The 22365-nt window shown below is 44.2% G+C and overlaps 1 protein-coding gene across 1 annotated transcript in view; it reads left to right on the forward strand.

Annotated features, from left to right (window-relative positions):
- The first annotated feature begins 305 nt into the window (after positions 1-305).
- ptch2 (patched 2) overlaps positions 306-22365 on the forward strand; it is a 32987-nt gene continuing 10927 nt past the window's right edge. The window contains exons 1-16 of the mRNA XM_042498232.1: positions 306-825; positions 2406-2598; positions 11842-12031; positions 12133-12202; positions 12296-12387; positions 15059-15167; positions 15798-15884; positions 16013-16134; positions 17118-17265; positions 18255-18386; positions 18492-18647; positions 18759-18851; positions 19038-19163; positions 19963-20344; positions 21129-21653; positions 22210-22352. Of these exons, the coding sequence (XP_042354166.1) occupies positions 679-825; positions 2406-2598; positions 11842-12031; positions 12133-12202; positions 12296-12387; positions 15059-15167; positions 15798-15884; positions 16013-16134; positions 17118-17265; positions 18255-18386; positions 18492-18647; positions 18759-18851; positions 19038-19163; positions 19963-20344; positions 21129-21653; positions 22210-22352 (2715 nt within the window). The 5' untranslated portion in view covers positions 306-678. The remainder of the gene's footprint in view (positions 826-2405; positions 2599-11841; positions 12032-12132; positions 12203-12295; positions 12388-15058; positions 15168-15797; positions 15885-16012; positions 16135-17117; positions 17266-18254; positions 18387-18491; positions 18648-18758; positions 18852-19037; positions 19164-19962; positions 20345-21128; positions 21654-22209; positions 22353-22365) is intronic.

Raw genomic sequence — 22365 nt, forward strand, 5'->3', positions numbered from 1 at the left:
ATAATGTTCAGAGAGCAAGTGAGGCGGGCAGGCAGCAAGTTGTGTGCGTGAGTGCGCGCGCATGTGTGTGCGTGCGCGGCTGTGCAGTTTATTGAAAGAGTTCCTCTCTCCCTCCCCCTCCTCCTCCTCCTCCTCCTCCCCCCCCGCCCTCCTCCTCCTCCCCTCCCTCCAGCCCAGGCAGCAGCAGCCTGGGTGGTCCCCCTCTCTCTCCACTTTGGTGAGCTGTTGCTTAGCAGCTAATAATAGGCGATGTTTGCAAAGTAATTTGCCTCTTCCTTGGCCAATGGGAGCCGGAGCACTTTTCCATCAAACCTCCCTTTTCAGGATTTGCCGAGAGGCGAACTTCTCCAAATGTTACCGCTACGGGATCGGAGTTAGACTTGACACGGACGGCTCAGACTACTACTACTACAACTACTACTACTCCTCTCTGAGACGTCGTTTCACAAACCATCGGGACGAATGAAGACTGAAGGATCTATACGGATTTCGGCGCATAATGTTGGGATGGAGTTTCGAGACTTGTTTGGCTCCAGGGAAGACTAGAAAGCGTTCCTCTAATTTGTCGCCGGCGGTGCTGGATGCGCTCCTCTTCTATGTTGGATTATTGTCGCTTTTTCTGAACTCGCACCAATTCTCTGTCGCTTCGCTCTGCGCCCCGATCACCCTCTTTGGACTATGGCCTCGGATCGCGGGGTCCCAGGGGCCGGCGTCTATGGAGATTTACCCCCGAGTTATACGCGCTCCCAGCCGCCTGCGAACCCAGACGTGCTCCGGAGACCCAGCTACTGCCACGCTGCTTTCGCACTTAAACAAATCTCAAAGGTGATACAACGCTCGCAGTATAGTGCGGATTTCATTCAGTCCGCAAATGTGAATGAAAAGTCTTAAGAGGTTTGATTTAGCCGTTATCTAATCGAGAGTTGAGGGCGCATGTGGGAATGTAGGCTGAGGCAGCAGCTCCCAAACTGGGGTCCGGGGACCACCAGGGCTCCCCGAGGGAGCCCACAGCGAAAGCAGGAGTAGTTCAGTTAAACTGTTTATCATTTAACGAAAAACGCATGGAAATTGCCATCAGGGGTTGATATAGATACGTTAGTAAATGTTTACTGCGGCCAAACTTGTAAGAAGTCTGAGTCTCGCATGACATTTTGGGAACCCCCCTGGAATAATAAAGAGATAACAGGAGTTTCATATTTGGCACCATGTTAACTTTGTAGTTTGTTTGAATGGACACTCATTCATTTTAGTTGTTAAAGCCATCAGGAGGGAGTTGAGTGAGGGTTTGTTCCCATATCCCAGCAGTGTTGTGCGTGTTTTTGGCTTTGTGCAGGCAGCGGAGAGCGCACTGGCCCGGGGTCTGTTTGGAAATGTGGTGGGTCCTGTAAAGGAATTCACTGATTGAGTTTGATCTGACAAAGCATCTTTGGACCGCCCGGATGCTTGGACGTGTTTCAGCACTGCTGAGAGAAACCACAACACCAGTGCAATGTCTTCTGCAGCAGTGACATTTGTAGCACAGGGGGCTGAATGGTTCGCCCTGAAGCAGAGTTTTTAACAGATATATGACAAACAAGAGGGAAAAATCTATATAATGTAGACTACCACAGCAGGGAAATAGATGTCAGTTGAAACTTTATTTTCAATCAACCCATTTTGTGCATTCAAAAGTGATCGAACAAGGCTTCCACTTACCCAAAAAGTTGCAACAACCTTTCTGTTAAACATCATATATTATTAACATCATACTGAATTCTCTCTTAGGATTCATATAAAGTGTATAACACAAAATGACACCTATTTGATAAACAGTAGGGCCTATTGTTTATATAGCTCTTAAACAGCAGCTATAATCTGATTTTTCACTATTAACCTCCATTAAATCCTGGATTTGTTCTGAATGGATGGAAATTGTGTTTTTTTTTAAGCTTTTTTATTGTTTCTCTGCACTCTGTACATTTAAACTACAATTTCCCCAGAAAGCTTAACATTTGTACAAATTGTTGCCACAACTGTGCAGATTAAATCATTTCAGATGTGGGGTGTCATGGAAGATCGCGTCCCACGTTTGGACTGACCTAAGGCGATAGACATGAGGTTTTAACAGGAAACTGACAGCACATACTCAGAGTAGAACAGCACTGGATTCAGATGTGTGGTTAGCTGGTTAGCTCCTTAACTTGTCAGACAAATCTTCACCTTAAATTCCACACACAGACACTTACCTGAGTACACAGATGCATGTGTTATCCAGGATCTAAGTTGTCAGAGATGCAGATGGAAACACAAGCTGTGATTCCTGCCTTTGTGGACAGTTTTGCAATGATTCATTATTTATGTGTGGTAACATAGTGATAATAATGCTGTCCTTTTCTCGCCCTCCCTCCCTCCTGCTTTGAATCCAGGGGAAGGCGGTAGGTCAGAAAGCTCCTCTGTGGATCCGGGCGAGGTTCCAGGCCCTCCTGTTCTCTCTGGGCTGCCACATCCAGAGGCACTGTGGGAAGGTCCTCTTTATTGGACTCTTAGTGTTCGGGGCTCTGTCTGTGGGACTCCGAGTCGCAGCCATCGAAACGGACATCGAACAGCTATGGGTGGAAGGTGAGTTTAAGATGTTTGTGTTGGTCTTTTGTGTGGCAGACTGTGGCGTTTCTCACATGAAATGCAGCATCACTAATCTTTCGGGTAATTTTGTGAGGTCAGTTTTAGGTTCCTGGCTGGAGTTTTTGTGCAGAATAATTAGCTGGAGTTTGTAGATTTTGATGAGCTTGATTTCTTCCGCTTATGGGAGCGTAAATGACAATAGTGGCTTGTGGGAAGATGCAGAATGGCCCTGATAGTTAGTGTCATCTGTGTGCCATGGGAGGGCACTAGGTGTTCAGCTGATATACCGACTGGCTCTGATGACCAGACTGAAGCAAAGCAGCAAGGAGTAAGATTTGTGGGAGCTGGTTTCAAGTTGTTTTTATGCTTGTTTAGATGTGAATTAGAATGATCATCACTTCACAAATAGCTTGTAGACAGAACACTAACACAACTCAACTCAACTTCACCCTTATTATCCTGATGGGAATATGATGTGCAGCAGGCATCAAAACATAAAAAAATACATAAAGGACAACATCAGAAATAAACACAGAAATTCACTATCTTAAGTAAAACAATGACACTCCTATCACACTGAAGCAGAAACTAAAACAGTTTTAAAAATAGTACCATAAATAAATGCATCATCAAGTCAAGCAAAGGGCTGCGCAGTGGCAATAGATACAATTCATAGTAATAAATAATCAAGGTATACATTAACCTCCTTTTGTGTAGTAGTTTATGTCTGTGTTTCCTGTGTGTTGTGGATGTTGTATTCCACAGGCTCAGTGTTCGCTCATGTCTGTTCATGTCTTAATAAGTCCCAGTTTACCTGAGAAACCCAAACACTGACATGACCGCTTTACAATAGTCTCTCTTCCTCTTAACTATCTGTCGCTTGTCCTTTAAGCATGACTGTGTTTGAGATTCTGCGCCGACTCACAAACCTCCGCATTTGCTTTCTTTTTCCGCTCCTTCTGTGCATCTTACATTTAAGTTATCTGTACATTTTCAGCGGTAGAGGCAGCTTTATTTGGTTTTTCACACTGGCCAAATTCCTTTTAAACCCCCAGGCTTTCAGTGCCGGGGCTGATCCCCGCAGCAGATGGACTGTGTGAATGGTTAGCCATCTTTGAGGGCTCTGACCCCTCCCCCCCTCGGCTCCCTGTGTGGTCCCTAACTATTCTTGGATTCCATTCAACAAGAGGCAAGCAGGCAGGCAGGCAAGCAGGCACCACCTCCCTTAAACCCCCCTCCCTCCCTCCCTCCCTCCTTCCCTCCCTCCTCTTCTCCTCCTCACAAGAAGAAAAAATATAAGTGAATGCAGCTGAAGTTTACCCACCTGTTTTGCACACTCTAAAAGCGCTACAGCAGTTGGTGAATATAAACAGACTCTATGGGGTTTTTTAAGCCCACCATGTCACCGGAGGACGGGGACAGGCGGCTCCCACAGGAGCTGTGTGTGGAGGTGTTGCAAAAAATCACACGCTGCTGGTGTTAGGAGAAGTGTTTGGAGGCTGTGCGCTTCACTTGCACAGGAATTTAAATATGCTGTCGTATTAGGCATAATTTAATAAAAAAAACAAACCTGTAATTATTAGCTTACGAAACCCTGAATTTGCAACAAAAAAAGCAGGCGACAAGACTTTGAATTTCCACAGTTTCCTTTTTCTTTGGTTTCATTCTGGTTAGTGTAAAAGCTTCGGGATTACCTCTTGAGCTAATTGGCAGATCCATCTCTTAAAGGAGATGTTTAGATGTTTGTGTGCCAGTTGTTTTGCTGTGGGATTGAGAGAGTTGAACGGGGGGGGGGGTTGAAAAGGAATGCTGTGCCTTTAAGAGGCCGTGGCCATGTTTCTAAAGTTTCTGCCTGCCTTGTTTCCACCAATAGCCCATTGACAAAGCTGCTAGGGCCTCAATGGAGAGTAAAGTGGTTCGGTAACAAGGAGAGGTTAGTTCTCTCTCTCTCTCTCTCTCTTCTCTCTCTCGCGGGCACATGCACACAAACACAGAAAAACACACACATGCACCATTGCACATAAGCCAGAAGAGGCAGGGATGATATTCTCTCTAATAAGACACATTAACAGACCTATAATATTTTTCTAAATTGAGTTTTATTCGACTGTCTTTGTGTATGTTTTTTCGAAGAAATGTAATGCAATAATCTTCTAAAGCAGCTCTTCGAGATTGCACCGTAAACAAACCTTCCCCACTCCTCATTTGTTCAGAATAACTAGCTGTGAACTGACACCGTATGTGTTAACGCTGCCAACATGGTGTGTGTGTGTGAATGTGTTAGGGGCATATGCTTCCCATCATATATTCATACTCACTGCAGCCCCCACACGTCCCACACATAAACAAACACATCCACTTGTCATCTTTGCCACCTTCAGTGTGTGCAGGCTCCTTAGCCGTCTGTCTGCCCGCCTGAATTTCCTGACTGCGTGCCCGTCTGTCTGCCTGTGCTTTGTGTATGTCTGTTTATATTTCTACCTGTCTGTCTGCCTGCTCTGTTAAGTCAGGCCACCAGGGTTTTTTTAATTGCTTCCTCCCCTCCTACAGCACCAAAACACTGTGAAGCAGAGCACAGCAGTGGAGTCTGTCTATAGAGAGGAAATAGAGACAGACAAATTGGTAAAAGTTATTGTCTATATGCAAACCCGCAAAACATACTTCCCCTTTATTCATATCATTTCTGGTTGTCTTAAGGATTCTTGCATATTTGTAAAGGAGGAGAGTAAAAAGGTTAATTAACTGAATGCCTTCAGTGCTCACACCTGTGTAGGTGAGAATAGAAACCACAGTATCAGGGTGTTTAGTCTGACAAGGGGATTAAGGACTTTTTCTGGCTTAATGCTCAGTCACACAGAGAATCTGCGACAGACATCACCCATCAAATACCTTCAATTACTCACACAGGTCTTGTTTAGCAAGCTGTGTTTTAAATGTTACATCACAGAGTAGCTTTTGGAAAGTCTAGACTTGAGTGGTGACACCACATGTATGAAGACTATTAACATATATCAGTTGGAAGTGCCAGAATTACATTTTATTTGTATAACTCCACAATTTTCGTACATTTTCTGCAAATGACTCTTTGCATACCGTCAAAGTGCATTATGGTGTCCTACACAGTTAACAGCATGCTCACCTTTGAGAGTGTGAAAGTTGGTGTGAGCTGACTCAGTCTGTATTGTCCACAAGCAGAAAGAGAGAGATCGTAAAAAGAAGAGGTGCAGGAAGAAGAGAAGGATGAGAGCAGACATTGGGGGGTTGGGGCAGGAACAGGGCGGAAGGTTTATGGCTAGCTGACACTTTTTTTGCCTGTGTTTTTGCCTGTCTCACTTGAACAAACATCAAGCGTGAGAGTGTCTCATGCTCGTCTTTCTTCCACCATAAAGGACTGTGACGGGGTGATTCTGTAAGAGAGAACCTTGAAATTTTGACTAAAATCTGATTTTTGTGTTTGTATTTTAAGTCTTGTATCAATTGTTAAGACTTTCCGGCTCAGATGTTTCTTGTTTTACAAAGGCGTATTTGAAAAGCTTGTTTGGGAAAAGACAGGAAAGAAACGGCCTCCATGTAAAAGTGCTGGTGTTTACTCTTACATTAACTAAACTCATCCTTCTTGGCAGAGTTTAGGTGAGGCATGACAGACATGTACACAGACTCAAGCTGTCCAAATATGAGTGCAGTGAGACAGGGCCTATCCGGATAGCAGGCGCACCACATGTCCCATAAAGAGGCCATGTAGAAAGAGGATAGGAAAGGGGGAGGTAGAGTCCATACCACATAGCATGAATGCACAGGGACTGAAGTGCTAGCTTTAGCCAGCTAGCAATGAAATCAGACCAAGAAACAGATTGATGAAAAGAGAGCCTGAGAGATGAGAGAAAAGACGTCTTGAGGTTGCGCAAATGAGCGAACGCACACGTGGGTATTTCGGTGTTTGGAGCAGTTTCTCTAAACAAACCTCAGAGCGGCACAGCAGGTAAATGCTATAATTCATCGGAGCGCACACAGCGCCCCAGTTCAGACAGAGAAAGGGAGCTCTATGAGGCATTATTGGAGGTGAATAGTGCGCGGTGGTGCCCCAGCTAGATAAATAAACTCCCAGCGCTCAGGGCCCAGGACCTCACTGGTAGAGAGAACAAACAAGACCAGAGTCAACCTGGGTCACTTCTAAATGTTTATTTCACCCCCCTTCCCGCCATCCTTCAATCCAAGTCTCCCTCATTCCATCCCCTTTTTCAGCATCCCCCCCCAAAAACATACACTCCTCAACAGTCAGACCTAGACCACCCCCCAACAAATAAACACACACTGAGTAGCTATAGATGCATATGACACACACATGGCCTCCGTGATACAGGAAACACACTCTCTGCTCTCTACATGTATTTTTTTAAGCAGCCATTTCGAATTTTTCGTCATTTGGCTACATTTACAGTGATAACGCAAAACTTAATACTGTTATCTTAGTGCAAAGCTTTTTATAAAAAGGCCTCTGGACTGTCAGTCTTTGCAACACTGAATGCAACATGCTATAAAGGCTGCAATGCAACTGAAAACAGGATAATGAAAACTCAATCAATATAGCGTGGCACCCTTTCTCTCCCTGCTGAAGGGCAACCTTTGTCTTTGGTCTGCGCGAAATAAAGCGGCACCAGTCACCTTAGAGTTTGCACCATTTGCCTCTGTCTTTACACCATGAAAGTATAAAAAGTAAAGGGAGAGGGAGATGCAGAGAGACTGAACATTTTCTTGGTACTTGGGAGGGAAAAAAGAAATGGTTCTTGGGCTCAATAAATTCATTTCTCTTCTGAATGAGACCAGCAACGTGGAAAAATTTTGCCTTTCAGGCGGGGATGAATGTATGTTTCAACCACACATTAAGCAGTATTAGCGGTCAGTGGAGTGTCTAATGTGACTATTTTTCACAGTGGCCAACTCTGCCCATGATTAGCATAATTAGCAGAGGCAAGCCTATACATATGGAAATAGAAAGTGCCTAAATGCCAACCCTGGTGGAAATTTATGTGTGGTGGCTAACACCACTGGCACATCTGAATAGAATGTAAGTGAAGCTGATTTTTCATGTTGTTGTCGCTGTTTTATACTGTTTTTAAGGTGTGATCTCAGGGTGATTGTTTTTTGTTTTATTTATCAGGATGGTGGCAGCTAAACACATTGAAACTGATCAATTTTGTTTTCACACACGAATTAGGATTTTCTCATAAAATAACAAAACTGTCTTGGACGATTAATGAACAGATACAGCGTGCGTGTGAGGACAAAAACACACTCACACACACACACACACACACACACACACACACACACACACACACTGTATTTCTATAGGTAAGATACCAAAGTGCCAGCTTCTCTTTCTTGCCCCCAGCTTCACCCTCCCACAGCCAACTCTGGCATTGTTTTACAGGCTGGGAAAGTTTTGGTCCATTTGCTTTTGTTGTGAAGAAAACGTTCCCTCTTTATTTTATTCCGCTGTTTGTTGGGAAACATCTGAAAGAAATTGAAGGGTTGAATGACAAAAGGGGTCTGCATTCAGTCTGGAGCTGCTGCACTGAAGGATTGTATGGAGGAACGGCCCATCTGCTGGGGGCAGCCCGCCTTAGGCGGTGCCCTGGCTAGGGAATGCCATAGGGCAGGGCCGGGCTGAGGACCCAAAGTGGGGCACAGACCTGATTCTGGTGGGTCTACGTGTGACAAAAGGGCCAAGAGGGTTTTTTTGTGTACTGCCAGGCCAAGAGAATGAATTTCTCATTTGGCTCGTTTGCTGAAAATCAAAAGAAATAAAAGAGCTCTTTTAGAGGCCAAAAAAAAAACACCCGACTGAGAGAAAATGTAAATAATGGATAGAAGATGGCAGCCAGGGAATAGCTTTCTGTCTTTTTTTTACATATGTTAGCATACTTAGCTTTTTCCTCCTGATAAATACAGAAAAATCACTTAACATAGCTCTCACGTTATCTGCTGTATATTTATATAAACACAGTCTTCCTTATGAGTTGCCTTGTCTGACAAATGTGCATTTAGAGGGAAAAACTGATGCCACTCACCTGCAGCAACAGTATCCGTGTGCCGCCATGACCGGATGTAATCCTTGATTGAAGACTGGCGTAAAAAGAGAGCGACACATAGAGCCCGCCGTTTCAGGCAAAACAACGCACGATTAGAAATAAAATCTCTCTCATTTTCAATTGATCAATTTTCCATTTCTCTATTCAACATTTCACAAATAAAGAAAAGAGAAAAAAACAACGTCAAAATCTCAATTCTACATTGAGCTGACAAAAGAAAAATACACTTTTGGAAAACTTTATTAGATTTTCCAATTTTCTAATGATCATTTTTGATATGGAAAATTAAACTGATAAGTATGACATGGACCATGCTGTTCCCCCCCCTTAAATCTATCTTTAATTGAGTTTCTGTGTAGAAGTTCATTACTCCTCATGCTGCCACACTGTGTAAATCAGGAAACTTCAAATGCATTACGTAGCAGGTAAAAGCATACATGTCGCTTTCAGCCCTCTTCGTCTTGGGTCTTCCTCCATAGCAGCGTGGGGCCTTTCAGAGGCCCCCTAATCCAGCTAATCTACCACACTGAACTTTGAAGGTGGCCCGGTCTGACCTAGCATGGCCTGGAACTGGGACTAGGCCTGTAAGCCACAACGACAGAATAGAATAGAATAAATTTGAAGCACAGCACTTTAAAGATGGCCTCGCCTCCGTCCGAGAAGCCAGATGTGAGAAGCCACACATATTTCGCAGAGTTAGGGGGTTCTGGGTGTTCTGCTTTCTGGGATGGAGGGTCAAGTGGAGATGGGGTCCAGTGTACAGGCGCATTCATAAGAACGTTATTTTCGTACACAGACAGCCATGAAACCATGTTAGAGCTTGTTGTGACATTTTTCATTTGCTTTTTTTTTTTTTTACTTCCCCAGTGTCGTAATTGTTGTGAAAGTGCTTTTAGTGGTGAAGCTCATAAATGAATTCACATGTTGCACCCAGCAAAGTCGAGTTGTTTTGCTTAAATTTGTCAGATGGTGGTCGAGTTTCTCAAAAACATCCAATGAAAGACCAGCGGACGTGATTTAATTTAGAGTTGTTACTATCATTTTGTGATTCTTCTTTTTTCTTGATCGTGTTGCCAAACACAGACCAATATTTCATGTTACAAAATTGCTCATGCAGTAAAATTACCAGCCGCTGGGGTGTTGAAACCCCCGGGTTTCCACACTCAAAGGCGCTTTCTTCCCAGGGTGGGAAAATTTCCGGGAACTGTCTCTTTAAGGCTGTGTGGAGCGCAGGCAGAGTGCAGGGAGAGGGTAGAGGGGGGGATTGAAAAAAAGAGTGAGAAAGAGAAAGAAGGAGGAAAAGGAGAAGAGAAACCAGGAAAGACAGATAAGAAAAGAAAGGTTCCTTCTGGAGCGAGCGGTGAGCTGAGCACAGCTGAACTGAGCAGAGGAGTCGCGGAGCTCAGAGTTGGGTGGTTGGGGCCGGACCAGGGGTTGAGGAGAGAAGGCGAGAAAGAGAGAGCGAGAAGAGAGAGCACTGGCTGCCTGGGTGGTCCAGATGGGAGGAACGAGACACAAATAGCTATAATTTACTTCAGGAGGCCTGTAATTACAGAGCCAGAGTCTCTCCGAGCCACCCAGTTCCTGTTGGGATCAAAACCCCACACTGCAGAGGTTAACATACGAAATGTCAAAAAAGGTTTAACAGATGTCAAAGAGGTCCGCGGACGGAAAGGGTTTCATTTTGCAGTAGCCTTTTTTGATTGGAAATCTGCATGAAAATGGTTTGATCAAAGTCAAATAAAGAACAAGCACAAAAAAAATCTTAATTTTCTCAAGTACAAGAGTCTTGAGGAAATCATTGTTTTAATGTTGTGGCTCCCTTGGAATAAAAAGACTTTAAATTTTTGTAGCACCAGATGTGCAAAGAAAATCCAGCAACAACTTTTTTTTTTGAGCCAGACACTTTAAAAAAGGCACCCGTGACTGCAAAATAAACAAGATGACCTTATATTCCGAAGCCCCTGCGTAGGTAATTAAAGCCTTGAAAGCGAAGCCTAGAAATATTGGACTGCGTCTCCAAGGCCCGGAGTTCTAACCTGATCTCACACTTTCGCGGTGTAGGCTGAATAGTTTGTTTTTTCTTTTCTCCCCATCAATTATAGGAGCCTGCTCCAGGCTTGGGGGGAGGTGCGGAGAGAAAGAGGGAGACAGACAGAGAGAAAGACAGAGGCAGGAGCTTCAGAAAGTGTATGAGAGGGATAGATCAGAGTTGAGGGCAGCGTGGGGAAAGTGAGTAAAAGAGTGACGAGAGTTAGAATTAAGAAGGAGGTAGCCCTTGTTTCCAAACTTCCCCCAACTACCCCCCTCCCTCTCTCTCTCGCTCTCTCTCTCTCTCTCTCTCTGGGGTTGTCATGTAGTGGGACAGCGAGAGGGGCAGACGGGCCCTCTGTGATCCAGCGCGGCATGTTTCATGTCCACTTGGCACAGGCACAGATCCCCCCGGCTGGCAAACTCTTTTCAGGGCAACCTCCTGTAATTAGGGGGCTGGAGTCTACCGCACAGCACAACATAGCTCTCTCTCTCTCTCTTTCTCCCTCTGTTTTTTTCATCCTCTTTCTATCTCTTTTATGTTCATCACCACCTCTGACATCCATCTCTCTCTATCAATCCATTTCACATTATTTACCTCCTAGTATTGCCATGATGTCTTTCATTCGTCTTCTGTGCGCCGTATCAACACCTCTGCAGCCACTCGCTGTTTTCCAACTCTTCTCTCCTTCTCTAAAAAAACGTCTAAATCGATATCTGCTGCCCCGGGCAGAGTGGTAGAGGGTTTCGGGGCATCAGAAGGCTGGTTTTCCGAATGAACAGGACACATCTGTTTTGCAGAAGGAGCCAATGAGAAGCTGTATTACTCATTTCTTTTGGCCAGACGCTGGCTTGTGTGAAGTGCCTTCAAAACCAACACTGGCGAAGGCCAAGGGCGTTGGTCGATATATGTGTGTGTTCTTGTGGAAGTGTGTGTGTGCATATATATGCACGCAACACACGTCGTTATAGGATCCAAATGTGTGTGTGTGTGTGTGTCTTTGTATTACATTTAAGATATTTTGAGCATGTATGAATGATATACAGTATCTATCTACCTACCTATCTATCCATCTATAATTCAGTATTAATTTGTTCTTTATTCTTTGTTTTCTAGCTGGCAGTCGGGTGAGCACGGAGCTGCGATACACCAAGGAGAAGCAAGGAGAAGAGTCGGTTTTTACCTCACAGATGCTCATCCAGACCCCCAAAGAAGAGGGCGCCAATATTCTTACCCAGGAGGCTTTGCTCGTTCACATGGAAGCTGCCCTGTCCGCCAGCAAGGTCCAGGTGTCACTGTTTGGAAAGTAAGTGTACCTTTAATTAAACATGTAAATGTTTTTATGAAACTCCATTGTGTGTCAACAATAAGAGTTTTAAATCAACAAAATTGTTCTATATCTTGTAGGTCATGGGATCTTAACAAAATATGCTATAAATCAGGAGTTCCTATTATAGAAAATGTCATGATTGAAAGGGTAAGTTATTGATTTTTTTTACACATATATTTACATATTTTCCCTGATTTTTCTGAAGTTTAATCATGCTTCCTTTCTATTTCCTGATCCCAGATGATTGACAAGCTATTCCCCTGTATGATAATCACCCCATTGGACTGTTTTTGGGAAGGGGCCAAACTACAGGGAGGGTCCGCCTATTTACCGTAAGTCTCAGAATATTTGACCCAACTTACGTTTTCTTTTTTTGTTTTGCATATTAAAACATTTCATAGAAAGTCTTGGCTCTCCCTTTGCTGTCATTGCTTCCATCTGACTTGCGTTGCAGACTGGAGCTTTTTTGGAGGGGTTCGTAACTTTTAACACATGCTCGATGGAGACATACAGTTGGGCTTTCACTATTCTGTCAGTGGGTGCTGTGACTGACAGCAGCGGTCAGTAATAGAGTTCTTTTAGGGCCCAGAGAGGGACCAGAGGGGGGTGTCCTGACAGAGAAATTCAAAGAGAGAAAGTGAGGGAGAGATGCAGCGAGGGAGGGATGGAGAGCGAGAGAGAGAGAGAGAGAGAGAGAGAGAGAGAGAGAGAGAGGAGATGACTGCAGCAGCAACTGGGTGGTGGGTTGGTAGAACGGAGGGCGGGGAGGCGGCGGCGGCGGCGGTGGTGGTGGTGGCAGGGGAGCCCTTTGGGTCAGACAATGGTAAGCATTCTTTCAGTTTACGAGTGAGTGTCCATCAGTGCAGGGGCCCCGGAGGAGGGAGGGGGGCCGGCTTTGTCAGCTCACGGCTAACACTCGGCATTCTCATGGTAATGCCCCGGGCTCCCAGCTCCCAAGTTGTCCAACAAATAAAATGGGCAGTATTCAAGCCTCAAGTCCCTCGAGAAAGACAGAGAGAGGCTACAAGACGGTTAACAGTGGAGTCTGGGCGTATTTGGGCATTTGCAGATTTTTTTTCCCTTCTCCTTTTTTCAGGACGAAGTTCTCTTGAGAAATTGAGTCACTGAAAGAGAGCTCTTTTTTTGTCATCCAAAGTGATATTTCAATTGAGTCCTTGGTTTATAAAAGATAGTTTAGATCATAGCAGATGTTTCTTTGCAAACAAGTTATTTGTTTATATCTCTGTCTCGAGCTGACAAGCGGTATGTTGCATGACAAGCCAGCACGTACAGAAACAAACACAAGTTTCCCATCCTCAGCATCTCCCAGTTGGCTTGTGTGAAAGCAGAGCCACAGAGAGGGAGACGGGGGTCTTTGATGATTCACACGTCTTCCAAGGATTCCTGTAAATCGCACAAAGTGTTCGGCATCTGTTGTTATTTATCAATCGTTTTTTTTTCATGTGGAGCTGAAGGGAAGTCGTGGTGGTCACTGAGGCCTGTGTCGCCCTTAGCTTCACTTCAGCTCTGGTTTTAAATACTAAAAAAAAAAAAAGAGATAGAGAAAGAGAAAAGGGAAGAGGGAGAGAAGCAGCTTGGAAAAAGAGTGAGTGAGAGCGAGAGAGAAAAAACTTGGGAGAACAAAGAGCAGCAATCTATGAAAAAACAAAAGGGCCCAGGCCTGGTTCACTCAAGCAAAAACTAGCTGATAAAGGAGTGTGTCTTTGCAAGCAGCAGCAAAAGGGACCCTGGTATGTGGGAATAGGAGAGGAGCTCCCTTCATGAGCCATTGGAGGGAGATTGAGCCTAGAGTTGAGATACTTTGGGATTCTTTTATTTCCATTTCTGTCTGTCTGTCTCTTTGTGTGACTGCGGAAAAATGTCAATCTTGTCTGTCTCTGAATCACAAAATCTTGCCAATAATGTTGCATATTATGTATGTTTTTGCTTGTCTAATTTGAAGATCAGTAATACTAAAGTGAAACAGTTCATTTTCCAAAGGATGAATTCAGTAAAAACTGAAGGAAGCTTCAGGTTGAAGCAGGATATCTATCTGATTCAACGCTAACATATTGGTTCAGATGTCTAAAATACAGACATTAACCCCTTAAGCAAGTATGAGAAAGCTGTCCATTTTAACAGTTTCGAGCAGTGGTCCCCAACTGGTCCAGCCACGGTATCCAGATTTCTCATTAGTCATTAGTTCAAGGCCCACGAATTTCATAAATGACCACATATTAAATTTTATTTAACAAAATCGAACGCCAAAAAAATGAAACATATTGCAAGAATAAACACAAACAGCTCTTCAAAATTAAAGTTCTGTGCCAGAAATTCATTGTCACTTCAAAATAAAGTGTGTCTTTTACTGTTCACGAGTCACTTGCGGTTCATTCAGAATAAACCCGTGACCCACTTTTGGACTGCGACCCACCAGTAGGGAACCACTGGTTTAGAACAGATATATAGCACTAAGTATAGAGCAAATTATGAATTTATCTCATTAAGAAGGAGGATGGCGTTATAGGTGAGGCTTTAAATGAGGTCATTTGTCTGTGAACACCTCACAACAAACAATGTGAAAGTAATTTCCTCTGCTTCTCCTCTCACGCCTCACCTATTTCCCTCAGAAACCTCTCCTTTTCCCTCCCTCCTTATCAAGATGTTTGGGAGGCAGAGGTAATCATTATGACTCAGTGCAGGACATTGGGGAATGGAAGCAAGCAGGCAGCCACCATGCCTTTTCCCCGGGCATTGTGGCAGCGTGAAACAGGATAATAAACGCTATTTTATCCTGTATCTACAGCTAGCCTCCTGCGTAGCCTCAGCACAACCAGGGAGAGAGAATCTAACTGAAAGAATAATAGTTTTTTTTCCTGCTCACAGTAAAGATTAGCAGGAATGCAAAGCCGTGCAGCTTCTGAGGCACTAAGTGATAAAAGTTATTTTACACTTTCGTCTTCTTGGGTCGGTGCTCATCGTATGTGTGTGTTTGCTCTCCAGGGGTATGCCAGATATCCAGTGGATGAATTTAGATCCAGTCAAGCTGATGGAGGAGCTGAGTCAGTTCACTTCACTAGAGGGATTTAAGGAGATGTTGGACAAAGCCCAGGTGGGACACACAAATACAGATGGACACACTGTAAAATCTGAAAAGTTGAACTTAAAAGAACCTCTGAAACAGAAAAAGGAAAGTAAACATCACTATAAATCTTAATTTATGTGTACTTTATATCTATGTGTTAAGGTTACTTCAAATGTAGCTGTATTTAAATAATTTTGTGAAGTAGTTGCAACTTAAAAATAACAAGTTGAATTATTTTGTTCTTTCTGTTATCAACTTTAGTGAACAAAGTTAGTCTGACTTAGCTTGATCATTACAAAGAGGATTTTTCCAATGATGACGTTAATCTGTGAGCTCTGTTTTCTTAACATATTTAAGAAAATACAACTATGATTTAATAGTTCGTAACCAGCAGAATGCACAGTACACTGTCACTACAACATAGAAAGTTTGTAAAGTTTTACAACAACTTTACAAAATTAAGTAAATATATACATTTTTTTAAGTAAACTTAACAATTAGATAAAAGTTATATTTACTTATGTTTTTCAAGGCAATGTTTTTTTTTAAGTAGACCAACTTGTCAGATTTTACAGTACAGATTTACTGCAAAAACTCATCTAGTTGCATGCTTTTTTCTTCCATTTACTGAGTCTTTTGTAATGTTTGATTCCTTAGGTTGGACATGCCTACATGAACAGGCCATGTCTCGACCCCTCAGACCCCGACTGCCCTCTCAGTGCACCTAACAAGGAGCAAGGAGAGGTAAACTCACACACAAGTTCAGTCATCATGTACAACAAGACACTGTAGATGAAAGCAGCACTCAGAACTAGCACCTAACACATTTCTCTGTGTTTCTCCATCTGTTTCTCTGCTCCTCGTCCATTCAGAGCCCTGACATTGCTGGGCGTCTCCAGGGTGGTTGCCATGGTTTCAGCCGGAAGTTCATGCACTGGCAGGAGGAGCTGATCCTGGGAGGGCGGGTCAAGAGCAGCCAGGATGCTCTGCTGAGGTGTGTGTTTATTAAGACATGAAAACAAAGATCAGACACTGAAGTTCTGAGGAGATTTACAGTGTGTCATAAGTTTGCTTTAGTCTTATTGGAGGATGTGATAGTGAGGCGGGGTTGTGTGATCTCTGTCAGCCGAGCAGGCAACCCGTCAGCATGTGAGCCGCCGTGACTGTGGAATCTGTGTAACCCCTAATAACCCAACAGACACATGCTAGGAATGCCTGGTACCGAGAGGGATCGGTTTCCAGCTTGACCCCGGTCCAGGATAGGCCAATTAAAGATGATTGACGGCCACATAAAGGCCCCCCCACCCTTGCTGTTTAAGGAACCAAAGAACAAGATATAGAAGAAAGGAAAAACATTCAGATTCATGTTTTTCTGAAGCTGACCTGTCTTTTAAATAGACATTCTCCAGAGTTTTGTTTGTTCCTATTGACTTCAACTGGATTTAAAAGCACGGCCAATACAAACGGACTGACGGCGTTGAGTCAGAGCCCAGATCATGACCTACACAGGCCCAACAGAGCCTTGAATGAAAGAGGATTCCAGTCCCATCTGCAAGCGCCACACTTACTCTTGGATGTGATTTATGATCATTTCTTTCACATTTTGAGCAGCACCGCTGCTCGCTGCATCTGTGCCAAGAAAACCTGAGGACATCTGGGATCGCAGCCGAGAGACCGGCAGACAGGCAGACTAGATAACACCTGCTTTTAGCTGTTTATATTGGCAAACAGACAGGCAGGCAGGCAGGCAGGCGGACAAATCCTAGAAGAAAAGGCACCTGCCTTTAGCCAATCACAGAAAGGCCTGTTCCTGTGTAGGTACCAAGAGCATCTAAATAGTCTAACTGGGTGATTTTTAATGTGTTAGTCATGAGATGGATGATGCAGTTGAGGTTTCAACTCATCTCAAGACACAATAAAGCATGTTTTAAGAAGGAGCCAGGCATCTCTGACGTGTTTATATCTGTGTTTTTGCAGTGCGGAGGCTCTCCAAACCATGTTCCTGTTGATGAGCCCGAAGCAGCTGTATGAGCACTTTAAAGACGACTACGAGATCCACGACATTAACTGGAATGAAGAAAAGGCCACCGCCATCCTCGAGACTTGGCAGAGGAAGTTTGTGGAGGTACGCGATTATCACACATATCATGTATTCTCAGATGCTCAAATTAAAATAAAACACATGCAAACGTAAAGCTGGACAGAAGTTTAGATGTTAATTGTAGCCACTAAGAAGAAGTAAGAGGAGAATGAGAAAACTGAGGAGGCATTTCCTTGTCCCTTCGCAGTTTTGTTTTGCTTTGGTACACACACACACCCACACACACACACACATTGTGTGGGACTTATTCTGCAGTGTCTGAATTCCATCAGTCTTCGGCTCCCTTGTAAAGCATATCATGGGGCAGACCAGGGCAGTAGGTGTGTGTGTGTGTGTGTGTGTGTGTGTGTGTGTGTGTGTGGTAGGCCAACCATCTCTCTCTGTCAGAGCCCTAGTTATAGGAACAAGCTGTTGCTGTGATAGTTGACACCCACCACGCTGAGGATGGAGGTGGAGGAGGGTGAGGGACAAATGCGGAAAAGGAGTGATAACAAACCCAAACATAAATCGACGAAGACATGACAACTCTTCGTAAAACATTAAAAAAAAACAAGAACCGTTAAATTGGAGTTAATAATGACTAAACGCGGACAGGTAAACAGCTTTTGGGGAAACTTTGGTCCATTTGTGGTACAGAGCAGAGAGAGCAGCCTCCCAGGCCATGTGATCCCATCCCTCTCACCTTTGACCTCACAACCTCTGGCATCTGTGCTCATTACTCCTCAGTTGTCATACATACACGCACTCACACACATGCTAGCACATGTAAAAACACACACACTTTCACACACATGCACGTGTCAAAGGGACAGGGTAGTTTTTCTGTTAGAGGGCCAAGAAATATGGGGCAGTAGGAGAGGCTTGGGCTGGGCAGTGTGTTTTCATGTGGAAAAAACAAGTTTAGTATTGTAGTACATGTAGCTATAGCTATAGGTAACATGCTCAAGAATGTATAATTTGGTGTATTTTACTTATCCGGACTTGCTGATGAATAATTTATGTTTATCCTTCAGGTGGTCCACCAGAGCATCCCATCGAACTCCAGCCAGTCCATCCACGCTTTCTCCACCACCACCCTCAACGATATCATGAAATCCTTCTCTGATGTCAGCGTCATCAGGGTGGCTGGAGGATACCTGCTCATGGTGAGCATAATCACTGATTTTGAATCCATCGATTATGGTTTTGAAGTTCATCAAAGATGTTAAGCTTTACCATAAAATTACTAAATATGGACATCTCCTCTCTAGCTGGCCTACGCCTGTGTAACCATGCTAAGGTGGGACTGCGCCAAGTCCCAGGGGGCCGTGGGGCTGGCCGGGGTGCTGTTGGTGGCTCTGTCAGTGGCTGCAGGACTGGGTCTCTGCTCCCTGCTTGGCCTGTCCTTCAATGCCGCCACCACACAGGTACGACACAAAGGAAACTGTATACATGCACAGTGTTACATTAGTGTTTAAAGGGGGATCCCTCTGTGATTTAAAGTCCAGATTTTAAATTCTGACCTTTTGTCATCCCAGGTGCTTCCCTTCCTGGCGCTTGGGATCGGTGTGGATGACATGTTTCTGTTGGCTCATTCCTTCACAGAGGCTGGAAGTAACATCCCCTTTAAGGTACCTTTAAGACACTCTTATCCTTTTTTCACCTATCCTTTTCTAGCCTATCCTCTCTCTCTCTCTGTCATTTTCTCTTCTATCCTTTTCTCCCCTAGCATTTTCTCTCCTTTCTTTTTCTATCCTCTATCTTTCTCTCCTATCCTTGTTTCTCCTCACTGAACGCTGTCTGTTTTTGCTTTAAAGGAGCGGACAGGGGACTGTCTACGTCGCACCGGCACCAGCGTGGCTCTGACTTCCATCAACAACATGATTGCGTTCTTTATGGCCGCTCTTGTACCCATCCCTGCCTTGCGAGCTTTCTCTCTGCAGGTATGTTTTTTGCACGCACTCTCACACGCATGCACACAGACATAAACATGTGTGCACAATCGCACACCGAGAGGCCAGAGGCTCCTTTGAAAATGAAAGAGATAACTTAAGAGAGGTGACATTCATTCAGAGCGAGGAGAGCCTTTGTTCCCAGTTTTATTGCCGCTGCACCTACAGGGCCAACATTTTTTATGTGTTTCTGCGTGTGTGTGTATATGTGCATAAGTGTGTGTGTGTATAATGTGGAATAATCAGAGCTAAGAGAGTGATGAACAGAGAGAGAGAGAGAGACGGAAAGGGAGGGAGGAGTGGATCAGTATATCATTGGCCCGTCAAGGCGGTTTGCTCTGATCTGTGACTAACTGTGGGTGGTCTGAAACACACAAGCAAACACACAAATACGCACACGTAGACATACACACACACTGGAAACCACAGCCAGTTAGAATGTCAGCTTCAGGGGCTGGGGTAAGTGGGGAGGCAGCGGCGGCAGTGGTGGTGATTTTGCACAGACTCGCAACATATATATTCCCTCCCTGTTCCTTTTCTCCCAGTGTTTCTAGTAGTTCTTTCATTCTGGTGCTGTTTTCTTTCTTTTCTCTCTCCCCTTCTGGCTTGCTTAGCATTCCTGGCTGCTGATTTAGAGTAAGGCTTTTCTTTACTTTCTGGGATGTGGTCTAAGATACCAAAAACTAAAAAAGAAGGAGCCCTGACTCTCTCCAGCTGGGTTAGGGTGTCTGTAATTTCACATAACTACTTTGTCTTTTCTCACTTTGTTTTTCTCAATTTCTCTCCCCAGGCGGCCATTGTAGTTGTGTTCAACTTTGCCATGGTGCTGCTCATCTTCCCCGCCATCCTTAGCTTGGACCTCCACCGGCGCGAGGACAAGCGTTTGGATGTCCTCTGCTGCCTGTACAGCCCCTGCTCCGACCGCGTCATCCACCTCTCACCGCACGAGTTGTCAGATGCCGGAGAGCAGCCGCACACGCCTACAACAGCAACGGCGCACCAGTACACAGCGGGATCGACAATCACCACCAGCACCCAAATCACCACCACAGTGCAGGCGTTCACACAGTGTGATGCAGCCGGACAGCATATTGTCACAATCCTACCACCTACCTCACAGATCTCCACCAGCCCGCCGTCCATCATCGTCTGCCCCACGTCACAGCCTCAAGGTACATCAAGACGTTTTACTAAAAGTCCAGTGTGGAGGATTTAGGGGCATCTATTGGCAGGAATTATATATGCTGTTCTTAACCAGTGGTGGCATGTTATTAAGTTCATTCACGAAAGTACTGTACTTAAGTACTAATTTTAAGTACTTCAAGCCTACATCAGTCTGTTGTTTTCATGCCACTTTGTACTTTCACTTCACTACATTTCAGAGGAAGATATTGTACTTTTTCTTTCACTACATTTATCTGATAGCTTTAATTACTTTACAAATTAAATTTTTGCACAAATACACATAAATAATTAAAATATGATGTTAATACAAGAACAGCTGAAACAATTAGTCCATTAATGTATTAGGAAATTGAAAGAAAATTAATTAGCAACTTAAAAAAAAAATTAAGTCCTTTTTGAATTTATTTTAAATAATTTTGAGGGTTTTTTTTAATTTATTTTTTATTTTTCTTTATACTTTTACTTTTAATACTTTAAGAACATGTACTTGATTATACATACTTTTTCCAGCAAACCTTTTTAATGCAGGACTTTCACTTGTTTACAGAGTATTTTCATAGTGTGGTATAAGTGCTTTTACTTGAGTTAGGGATCTCAATACTTCATCCATCACTGTTCACGGGAAAAGTTTCAGTTCTGCAGCCTCACTGCTTGATGCCACTAAATCCTACATGCTGGACCTTTAAACCTCTGACAATCATTGTATTTTGTTCAAAACATTCTCTAAAGTCAGTAAAACACCAATTTTCTGCTTTTATTTCCCTCCCCCAGCCATCACACCTTCCCCCACCACCACCTCTGTGCCGGACCCATATGGCTCCCAGCTCTTCACCCCTACCTCCAGCTCCACACGGGACCTCCTCGCCCAGGTGGAGGATTCCAAATCGGGAAAAAAGTGCGTCCCGCTCCCTTTCCTGCACTGGAACCTGTCCAGCTTTGCTAGGGAGAAATACGCCCCTCTGCTCCTCAAGCCCAAAAGCAAAGCCATCGTGGTGGTTCTCTTCCTCGGCCTCCTGGGCCTCAGTCTGTACGGGACCACCATGGTGCACGACGGCCTCTACCTGACCGACATCGTTCCGCGCGACACCAAGGAGTACGATTTCATTGACGCCCAGTTCAAGTATTTCTCCTTCTACAACATGTACCTGGTGACCATGGATGGGTTTGATTACGCCCGATCACAGAGGCTTCTGATCCAGCTGCACAACGCCTTCAACTCTGTGAAATACGTGGTCAGAGACAGCGACAACAAACTGCCACGCATGTGGCTGCACTACTTCCAGGACTGGCTCAAAGGTAACAGTCCCGGCTGAGTAAAATTATTTTTTTTAGTGAGTCAGGTAATAAGTCTGTCCCCTTGGAAATTTTGATAATAAGGTCCAGTAGAGAGTGCAACAGGTTTTTTCAGGTGTGCTTTTTTTTTTTTTTTTTTTTTTTACGAAGGAGAGGAGTGAATGAGTGTGCACAGAGGTGAGAATGTGCAAAGGGTGAATGAAAGTTCAGTCATGCTGTTTTCCCCCATCCACCTGGGCTCAGGGGTGGTGCAGTAGACAGGTTGGGGTCATAGGTTATCTTTTCATGTGTGTGCGTGTGAGTGTGTGTGTGTGTGTTTCCTCAGGCTAGAACATGTCAGAGGCCCAGTCAGGAGGAAGTGATAACCAACAGGTCAATCAGAGCCAGCTGAACAAAAAAAAAAGGACAGAAAGGGAAACTTGATATTTCACATTTTAACTATAGACAGTCGTGCAGGAAAGTTCCTATAATTTTATGATAATAGAAGTCATAATATTTAAAAATGACAACCACAATAAGATTTTCTTTTCTGTGTGTGTGTATTTTACCTCACACGCAGGTCTTCAGGCAGCTTTTGATGCTGACTGGCAGGCAGGCAGGATTACCTCTGACAGCTATCGTAACGGCACAGAGGACGGAGCGCTGGCGTACAAGCTCCTCATCCAGACCGGCTCCAAGAAAGAGCCTTTTAACTACAGCCAGGTATGTCCATAAG

The sequence above is a fragment of the Plectropomus leopardus genome, chromosome 12 (genome assembly GCF_008729295.1).
Source record: "Plectropomus leopardus isolate mb chromosome 12, YSFRI_Pleo_2.0, whole genome shotgun sequence".
NCBI classification, from domain to species: Eukaryota; Metazoa; Chordata; class Actinopteri; order Perciformes; family Serranidae; genus Plectropomus; species Plectropomus leopardus.